The sequence below is a fragment of the Chiloscyllium punctatum genome, chromosome 36 (genome assembly GCF_047496795.1).
Source record: "Chiloscyllium punctatum isolate Juve2018m chromosome 36, sChiPun1.3, whole genome shotgun sequence".
Classification (NCBI taxonomy): domain Eukaryota; kingdom Metazoa; phylum Chordata; class Chondrichthyes; order Orectolobiformes; family Hemiscylliidae; genus Chiloscyllium; species Chiloscyllium punctatum.
This window is the reverse complement of record NC_092774.1, coordinates 51,568,479-51,579,038: the sequence shown is the minus strand read 5'-3', so window position 1 is coordinate 51,579,038 and position 10,560 is coordinate 51,568,479. Positions and strand designations below refer to the sequence as shown.

At 39.1% G+C, this 10,560-nt stretch overlaps 1 protein-coding gene across 1 annotated transcript; it reads left to right on the top strand.

The window, feature by feature from the left end:
* The first annotated feature begins 1,780 nt into the window (after positions 1-1,780).
* On the top strand, positions 1,781-9,091 carry LOC140460093 (probable G-protein coupled receptor 139). The gene is made up of 2 exons (XM_072554494.1): positions 1,781-1,862; positions 8,208-9,091. Exons 1-2 carry the CDS (start codon positions 1,781-1,783, stop codon positions 9,089-9,091), a joined length of 966 nt encoding a protein of 321 aa, XP_072410595.1.
* The last annotated feature ends 1,469 nt before the right edge of the window (positions 9,092-10,560 follow it).

Here is a 10,560-nt window from a genome sequence, read left to right as displayed (position 1 = left end):
ATGGGCGATTTACTTGGCGTTGAAGCAGGTTAACAGTAACTGCCGCAACGTTGAAATGCAGATCAAATGGTGTGCATTTTTTGAAGGGACATGATTTGTCAGAATCCAGAATTTGTTGGCCCAAAGAAGACAGAGGGTGGTGGAAAGTAATATATCTGGAGGTGAGTGACGAGTGGTGCTCTGCAGGGGGTATTTCTGGGACCTCTGCTCTTTCTAGTTTTTATAAATGATTTGGATGCGCAAGTGGGAGGGTGAGTTAGTAAGTTTGCCGATAACACAAAGGTTAGTGGAGTGATGGATAGTTTGGATGCCCTTGTAGGTTTCAAGGGTATATTGACAGGATGCAGAACAACACTGATAAGATCGAGTTCAACTTTGAGAAATGTGAAGTGACTCACTTTTGAAAGCTGAATTTGAATGCAGAAAACAAGGTTAAAGGCAGGATTCTTGCTATAGTCAGAAATAGAGGTATCATGGGGTTCATGTTGATAGATCCCTCAAAGTTGCCACACGCAGGTTGATAGAGCTGTTCAGAAGGCGTATGGTTTGTTGGCTTTCATTAGTCCTGACTTGCGTTTTCGAGTCACAAGCTTATGCTGTTGTTCTAAAAGCCTTTGCTGAGATAACACTTGGATTATTGTTTTGAGTTCTGATTACCTCATTAAAGAAGAGATGTAGGGGGCATTAAAAAAGGTGCTGAAGAGATTGACCAGGATGCTGCCTGGATGTCTTATGAAAAATTGTTGGAGGAGAACGTACTTTTCTCATTGGAGCGAATAAAGTTGCGATGTAACTTGATAGAGGAGTACAACAACTGGATATGCAAATGTAGAGTGCATAGCCAATTTTTTTCTTCCCTTGCTGGAAAAATCGATTACGTGGGGCATAAGTTAAAGATATTTGGAGGAATGTTTAGGTACGATGTCTTATGTAGGTTGTTTACACGTAGGGTTTTTGGTGCATGGAATGCAGTGTCAGCGATCGTTATAATATCAGATGGCGTTATTCCCATGAGAATGTTGAACTTGAATACTGATTACAGGCTTAAAGACTATAGAGGAGTAGAGGGATCTTGGCAACCACGGCCAAAGATCCCCCAAAACTTCCACCACTGTTACTATGGTTGCTTAGAAGCTGTGTGATTTGTTGACTGTCATTAGCACGGGGATTGAGTTTAAGAGCCACAGGTTATCCTGCAGCTCTGTAAAGCCATGATTAGACTAGACTTGGAGTATTGTGTTCAGTTGTGGTCAACTCATTCTAAAAAGGATGTCGAAGATTTAGAGAGGGTGCAGAAGAGATCACTACGATGCTGCCTGGATTGGAGAGCATGACTTATGAAAGGAAATTTGAAGCGGCGAGAGCTGTTCGCATTGGATCGAAGAAGGATGGAAGGTGACTTGATTGAGATGTGCACAAGGTTGTGAGAGGCATGGATAGAGAGGATAGCCACAGATTTTTTATCACAGTGGAAGTAGCTATCACGAGGGGCCACAATGTTAAGGTGATTGAAGGAAGGTTTAAGGGAGCTGCCTAAGGTAGGTTCTTGGAGAAAGTGATAACGGCAGATCCTGGAAAGCAGAGTCTATAATGTCATTCTGGAAAAGCACAGCAATCAGGCACCATTGACTGAAAATGATAATCGACGTTTCAGTCATAAGCTCTTCATCACCCACACACCCAGCTCCAGCCCCACCCCAATTCCTGGCTCGCAACCTTTCCTGTTTTCACTATTACCCCAGATATCCCGCCACTGAAAATAAACATATAGTCCTCAGCAATGGCCGCAAATTCATTTCTCTACGCTCCCGGATTAATATGTTTGACACAGATTGTAACATTGGATGAAGTGACCAAGGAGGGTAATGAGGGCAGGTGGTATACATAGGCTCTATGATTTCTAAAAGGCCTTTGATAAGATTCCGATTTGTAGGCTGTTAACTAAGCTGAGATCACATGGAACCCGGGGATCTGCAATTATTCGGCATACAATTGCCTTGTTGGCAGGAAAAAGGCGATAGTAGTGGAAAAAACGTTTGTCAGATTCGATCCATGTGGGCAGTGATGAACCTGCGGCTTTTGTTTTCTGCATCAATGATTTGTTAAAGAATGTAAAAGGCATAATCAGCAAGTTTGCTAATAGCACTGACATGGGCGATTCACTGGGCATTGAAGCAGGTTAACAGTAACTGCCGCAACGTTGATCTCTTCAGGGCATGGGACGGAAAATGGCAAGTCGTGGTTAATGTACAGAAGTGTGAGGCGTTGCATGTTGTAACGTCAAACCAAAGTAGGAGATCAATAGTGAATAGTCGGGATTTAAGGGATGTACTGGAACAAAGCAACTTGGTGTTTCAGGTACACAATTTTCGAAAACTGGAGTCAAAGGTAGACAGGGCAATGAAGAAGGATTTTGGCACACTGGCCAACATCGCCCAGAGCAGCCGGTATTGAAATTGGGAAGTTATGTTTCAGTTGTACAGGGTATTAGTGCGGCTGCATTTGGAATATAGTGTTGCGTTTTCGTCCCATTGTTGTAGGAAAATGTTATTAAGCTGGAAAGAGAGCAGATCAAAATTACAAGTCTGTTGCTTGGACTCCACGTTCTGAGTTACAGGGAGAGAATAGACAAGATACAACTTTCCTCTTTTGTGTGCAGGCTTCTGAGGAGTGTATAGTATACAATTGCATATGATCACGAGTGGCACGGCGAGTATGGATACTTTCAATCTTTTTTTTCCAGTATGTGAGAATCAAGGACTTTCGAGCGTTAGTTTAGAATTAGAGGGGCAGGCAAGAAGGGTACCTGAGGGGAGTGGGCAACGTTATTTTTTAGAGGATGGTATGCATATGGAATGAGCCACCAACAAATGAATGTGCATTAACAAAATTTAAAAGGCATTGAGTCAACTACGTAGATGGGAATAGTTTAGAATGATACCGCCCAACTTCCCAAACATTGCGTTCGTGTGGATGGACAATTTAGTCTTCAAGGAACACTTTCTCTGAAGGGCCAATCTCCATCCTGTGGGATATTATGAGTCTAAGTGTGAAACAATAACTGAACCAACTAAGAATGTAATGAATATTAATTGCGTTCCAATGAGTTCCATTGAGACCAAATCAGGAACCCGATAGAAGAGTTTGGATCTTCAGTTGTTCTGATGATGCTGTCACATTAAAAATGTTATTTTATCCTTCACTCATTTTTAAAAAGAAGTGGCCAAGTCAGAGGTGCTGAAATATCTGCAAATGTTTACTTGAAAGTGTTAGGGTGTCCGATCTCCCAGTACAGTTTTTTTTTAAAAAGTGTTTTAGTTTTAGTAGGCACAGAAGGTAATAAGGTGCAAACAGGTTTTCTGCATTAGATGAATATTCCTGGCAGTCCTCTGTCTGAAATCTTTCCTGCCTTCAAGCACCTGCATTTCAATTTACGATTGTTGCGAATGGGATTTGTTTACGTAATATTGTGGGACTTGGAGCAGTTCCTGAGTTAGGTTGCTACATCGAATCGGTTTGTTTTCAAATGGTTAAGTTATGCTAAATTCTATTGTCTTTACCCCGTGTTTAATTGTACTGTTTACTTAAGTTCTGTTCGCTGGAAGACGCGTGGTTTGACCAGCTGTGTAGCTCCTGGAATATCCACTCACATCCGCCTTAAAAAAGAAAAAGTTAGGGTCTGGGCAGCCTTCTTAAAATATTTTGAGGGAGTTTGGCTAGGTCCACAACGCTGACAATTCACCCAATGGGAAATAGCGAAAAACAGGAAGCATTGAGAACATCACATCTCCTGGATTCTCTGTAAGATTCAGGAAGAAAGCTTCTGGGACATTCCACTCCGTTCACAGCCTCTATACCTCAGTGAAACCAATGCTCGGAATGACTGATAGTAATGGAACTAAAATCCGCCAAAATCTCAGATCTTGCCAAAGGGTGTGGAGGAGGAGGTGCCATGTTTGTGGTGGGGTAAATGATTCCTCAGAAAGGCTAACAAGTGAGCGAACACACTTGAAATGCTTTGGAGCAGACATACATTGTGTCTCACAATCGAGTAGATGTGGGTTATAGTGGGCGGTGTGACGACCAGGTTTGTGGTGTAGGTTTCCTTCTGTTGTTCTGTGGAGCAACGGAAACTGTACGAACAGAAATATATAATATTGGTCAGACATGCCTATGGATATTTTGACAATGCTGGCCACAAACTCTCAAGTCACATTGACTTTGCACCACCATTTTAATCGAAAATAAAATTCTCACTCAAAGATTATTTCAATTTCTTTCAGTGTTTTCACCCATTCACTCTATTGTTGATTAAAAAATCTGTCTTCGCAATTACCTGTCTCAATATTGCAGCAGCCGCTCTACTCTGTGACAAAAAAATCCACATATTTCCGATCTTTTGAATGAAACAAATTCACACTGATCTGTTTGAAACTCTGAAGCATTATTCTTTATCCTTGACGTCAACCGAAATGTATTATGAAATTATGACCTCTCTTCAATGTCGCTTAACATCAGTAAACATCAATTCTGCATCTAATTTATTCATTTCCTTCAGCATCTTATATCCCTGACTCAATGCAGAACTCATGCTTCCAAACTCCAGAGAGTATGGGTTGAACTGCACGATCCCTCTCTATAAGACAAACTCATGATCTATGAAATTAGTCTTTAGAACCCTCACTGAGCTGCGTCCATGAAAACTACACCCCTCTACTGAGAGAAATAAAACTGCATGCAATATCCCGGACAGTGTCTCACTAATGTCTTGTTAATTAGCAGCGACTTTACAGAATTATCCAGACTAGAATTTTGCATTAATTGCCAAAATGCAATTTGCCTTTCTTTTTAGCGCTGCACCTGCATACAAGTTTTTCCACGGTTTTTACAAGGTAATTTCTCTGATACTCTGTAGAAAAGTAATTTTAAACATCCATGAATTTCTGGAGTCTTGCACATCTGATGGACCGGCCATTAAACCCGTGCCTCACTATCTGAATTGACAGGAGATTTTTGAGATGCATATCACTTACCTGTTGCTTTGTGCATTTAGGGTTATGTTTGTGAACCTAACACAACTTTTGTATTTCCGTATACAATCATCAGAAAAAAAAAGAAAAAAAATCTGGCACAGTAGGATCGTCAGATACAACTGGCAGAAAAGTGAACTGAAACATTTTGTCTGTATGAGCTCATCTTAATGATCAGGATTGACTCAAGTTCAGTGAGAAATAGAAGTAAGGAATTCAGTTTGCTTGGCGAACTGCTCCCTGTAACACAGACCATTAAGTTTTGACAACAGTCTCGTAAAATTCTTTTGCACTCTTTCCAGTTTAACAACATCCTTCCTTAAGCAAAATGAAAAAAAAACATCTCAACACAATATTCCAATACTGTCCTCACTAATTGCCAAGTGGAAGATAACTTGACAATTCTATACTCAATAGTCAGACTGATGAAGGCCAGTGTATCTTCACTGCCTTATGCACCTATGACTCCTCTTCAAAGAAACATGCACCTGATAACCAAGATCCCATTGTTCCAGTGCATTCCTTAATCCCTTACAGTTCGCCTACCTTGGTCAATTTCTACCTTGCTTGAACTTTGCATAGAGCAAGAGCAAACGCTTATCTTTGTTAAACAGCATTTGAAATTTCACAATCCTTGATAAAAATAGCGAACAGCAATGGACTCAGCGTCAACCACTGAGGCACTTCACTCGTCATAGATTAGCAGTAAGGCAAGCCTCCTTCTTTTATTGCACTCTGATTCCGAACATGAAGACAATTGTGCATCCAATTTGACAGTTCTGCCTCGATTCTACGCAATCCAACCTTCCATTATTAATCACTTAATTGTGTATTTTTAAACATTATGCAAGTGCGTCCTTTTGATTGGCATTCATACATTACACTTGAGAGAATATGAAAGTGTAAAGCTGATACGCTGTTTCATTCAGGCAAAGGAGAAATGTCTGGTGAACACAGAAGGCTTGGAAGCACCTGTGAAGAAATGAGAAAAGCATATGGAACATTTCGAGTTCAATACTCCATTAATAATGACTCAATGGCAGCCTCAAACCGATATAAACACTGCCCAATATGTTGTGCAGCCAATTGTGGGAAGTCAGTAAGTTGGTAGAGTAGACGTTCCTGAAACATTGTACATGATACATCATATCCAGTAAAGTGTAAAGCAAGCTTCAATGTCAACTTCTTGATGGAGAGATATACCTGGTCTTATCGAGTGGACAGGGTGGAGGCATATAATGACATCAGCAATGAAAATGCCTTTCGCTCTGGAAATTAGCTTGACATCAACAAGCTGTTTGTTCAAGGTACGTTAAAACATTATGAATAATTTCAAAACGTCCGATTCCCGTGAGAGATGTTGGAAGACATAAGGATCACGCATTCGGAATGTATTAGTTTAGAGCCTAATTCAAACTGTTGTTCAGACAGGCAGGGGTACAATACGTCACGCGAAAAAAATGCATCTCCCTATTCAAATGGTGAGGAAAGTATACTATCTGATTCTTGCCATCATTGGAGTTCCTGGTAAGTTTCTAATCTGTGTAAAGCTATTTGTTGTTGTCCATGAGGTGTGTATTTCTCTCAGACATTTAATCGTACAAGTTAGTCAATTGTATGTTCAAGGAAGCAGAATGATTCAACGTCGTGACGTTAGGCATTTTTAAATGAAGAGCAGTTGGATTTATTCAGCACTGAATTGCCTCCTACCGCCTGAAAGTATCTTGGTATTTCTGTCATTCGATAGTTTAACATTCTACTGAAAATGTGTGTACTATTAACGGAATAGCAATGAATCGAGTGTGCATTCAAATTCTGTTGTATTAACTATTCCTTTCTTTCATACATCTTCATTCTTAAACTCGTTGCACATTGTGGCATGTTTGTCATTGTTAATGAGGAACCGTATTCACTCCAAGAAAAGTGATTATGAAAACAAAAATGCACATTGCTGGGAAATCACAGCAGGCCTGGCATCATCTGTAGGCACAGTTAATCTTTCATGTCCACTTAATTCTATTTTCCCTCCACAGATAATGCTGGAGTAGGTTTAATTTAGGATTGCCGGCATGCCCCGCTGTATTCTTGTAGGAGTGAGAGAAGTGATCACTGATCTCTCCCGGATAAACCGTAGTAATGGGGAACATCACTTTTTTATTGGAATCAGTAAATCTTAAGCATGTCATTTCATTCAATACATACAGATGAATGTGAGGAAGTACAATTAATGTGGCTCATTTTGCTGAAGTCAGATATCAAAGGGCAAACATGACCACTTTTCGTTCAATGAAGTAATAACTGACTGTCTGATCTATGAAAGCTACCATCTATTGAATATCATTAAAGGCAACTTGCATTTCCTGCCATTGTGGCCAGTTTTATGTCTTACCTTACGGAAGCTAATGATCTCAATTATTCCTTTTAACAGTAATTGCATAAGCTAAATATTCTGGGACTTCATACCATTTTTCCATGCATTTATCATTGGCAATTCGAAAGTGGTAAACTTTGCTTTTAGAAAATTGGCAGTGAAATTATCTTCTCCATATCTCTATTTACAGGAATCCTACCTGTTAAGGACTCAATATTGAATATTTCCACTGCATTTTTGTAACCAAAGAATGGAACACAACCCGTTTCTTATGATCTGAAATCTGAAATCACCATCATAATATATATTTTTTTAAAGATTATAATCTTTATTAGTGACTCGGATTCAATTTGTAGTGGTTAAATCAAAACCAAATGTGGTCTGCTGTAAGCTCAGCTAATACGACTGAAAGTGATAAGTGTAAGTTAATTATATACATAGGTTCTTGCATAAATCCTAAACCATACTACACAGGAGCAACCTGACGTTGGATGAGATCCCAAAATTTTAAGCTTGGAAGTGTGCAGATGTCAGTCACACTGGATTCATTGCTCAGTGTATTTTGCCGCTGCCATAGTACCAACACATACGTGTGTAGATATTAAATAGTTAATGCTTACGAACGGAGAATTCTTGTCAGCAATAATGAATCAATTTTACATTGTCACTCAGTTAATTTCTCCATTTCTTTAAATTCTGTGATCATGCCAAATGAATACATTTCTGGTGAAAAGTTCTTAATGGCTGATCAGAAACAGCAAAAAAAAATCTTCATTACTAAATCCATGTTCTTGTCTCTCTTCCAGTGAATTCAATTTCACTTTTAATCCTGTCCAAGGAAAGCTGTGGGCTATCAACCTGCACAACTCGTTACCTGTTGGCCATGACAACTGCAGATCTCCTGGTCATCATCACTGAGGTTGTCCTGAACAGAATCAATGATTATTATTTTCCATTAAATTTCCTGAAGATCACTCCTGTCTGTAGTGTTCGCTATGTTCTGCTCCGCGCAGCCACAGACTGTTCTGTCTGGTTCACTGTCACTTTCACTTTTGATCGATTTATTGCTATTTGTTGCCCAAAGTTGAAATCTAAATATTGTACCAAGAAAACTGCAACAGTGATTCTCCTAACAACAGGGATTCTTCTGTGTTTGAAAAATATTCCAATCTACTTTAGGTTTAGGCCACGGAGGATAATCAACAACATACCTTGGCGCTGTTCTAATAGACCAGTCTATTTCACTGACTCGCGATGGATTGGATTTCGTACATTTGAGAAGATTTTAACACCGTTGATACCATTTGGATTAATTCTGCTTCTCAATGGTGTGACAGTCAGTTATATTTTAGTGGCCAGTCGAATCCGTAAACGACTCAAATGTCACAGCAAGGGAGACTCTGGAGCTAAGAGCAGAAGGAAGTCTATCATTTTGCTCTTCACCATATCCAGCAGCTTCATACTTCTGTGGTTCATCTACATTTTATATTTTTTTGATTTTGATGAACTATTAGATGGCCCGTCTGCTTATATATTTGATAACTTTGCATATATGCTGCGTAATTTAAGTTGCTGCACAAACACGTTCATTTACGTGATAACACAATCTCAGTTCAGAGAACAGCTAAAACTTACATTGACATATCCTCTGACATTAGTCACTGCGTTTATTAAGAAACAATCAAGCTAACATCATTTTTAATGCAAAAACAGGTAACAGGCAAAATGTGAAACATTTGGTTTTTCCTGTAACTTATCTTATTTTTCCAGTCACTTTCAACAAAATGTGTATCTATCCCTATTACTGTGCTTTTCCCTGACCCAATAACCTCCATCCCACTCCAACATGATCTGTTCCAGTAATAAAAATGATATCTGTGTGTTCTTTTTACCTTTACGCAATTTAGTTTTTCTGTATCTTCTCCAGAAATTAAAACTACTCCCCCCCTCCTTCGGTTGTGTCACTTACATGTTTCATTTATATTGTAAAGTTCTCCATGTGTCTCTCCCTGCAAGATGGTCTGTTGGTCTGTGTTAGCCTCAACTTAGACAGCATTAATCATCAATTCCTGCAGGTCCGAGGTCATTTCAATCCCTGTAATTACTTCCTGATCGAATTTTTTGCCGAACTCCGTAACAAGCATTACCCCAATAATATTCCACAACTCATCAAATTTATCGGCCTGAAAACATTACTGAAATGCGTATAGTGCTTCAAATACAACAGGTATCCGAACCAGTTTAAATTTCATTTTTTTTTAACAGAGGTTATCCACATATTTCCAATTATGCTGCATTGCATTTTGTACAGACATTCGCATGCATTTCCAATCATATAGATAGGAAGAAGGAACATACCCATATTCCCCATTGTGCCACCTGTGTTACTCATTTAGATCTTAACTGACCTGAGTAATTGACATTCCTACCAGTCCTGTAAAACAAGCCATTTCTGACCAACGGTTTACATTAATATCTATATATTAAGTCACATCTTATCATCTTTGACACGTGCCAGCCTAGTAATGTCTAAAATGAATTGTCACATATTCTAGTTGTTCGATGATTAAATCGTCTCTAATTTGATTTCACCACTGTTGTATATTTCCTTAATTAGCAAGGGTAATGGCTTTAAAAATACTTCAGGTCTGATTTCACGAAGTCCAGTTTCACTTAAACGTTTCCTAGATATTGGTGTTTTGAGTTCAACACGTGATAACATGCACCATTTTTTCCAGTAATTGTAATGCGTTTCCCTATGTATGTATTCATCGGTCATTCAATAAATTGCATGTCCAGAACGAACTGCTTCTCCAAACTTCTCAAGTTTAAACTACGTAGATGGTATTCATTTGTCTCGCGAGCACGTTTTTGCACTGACTTACTTGAATAATCCTTTCATTATCCAGCATTAAGTCTCTTGTTCTTCCCTAATTTTTTCCTCGTACGCGATGTTGCATTGTTCGCTCACGTTTTACTGAGATCTTCTTTCATCTTCTCCCTCGCTTGGAACCATCGTTTTCTTACTCTCACCGTTAAGTAATTTCAGGTGCATTCCTTGCACGTGTAAATGTCTGTGTTTTTCGTTTTTTTAAAAAGTTATGAACCGACCTAGGAAAACAACTGTTTTAACATGATGCCTCATGAAAGAAATTGTTG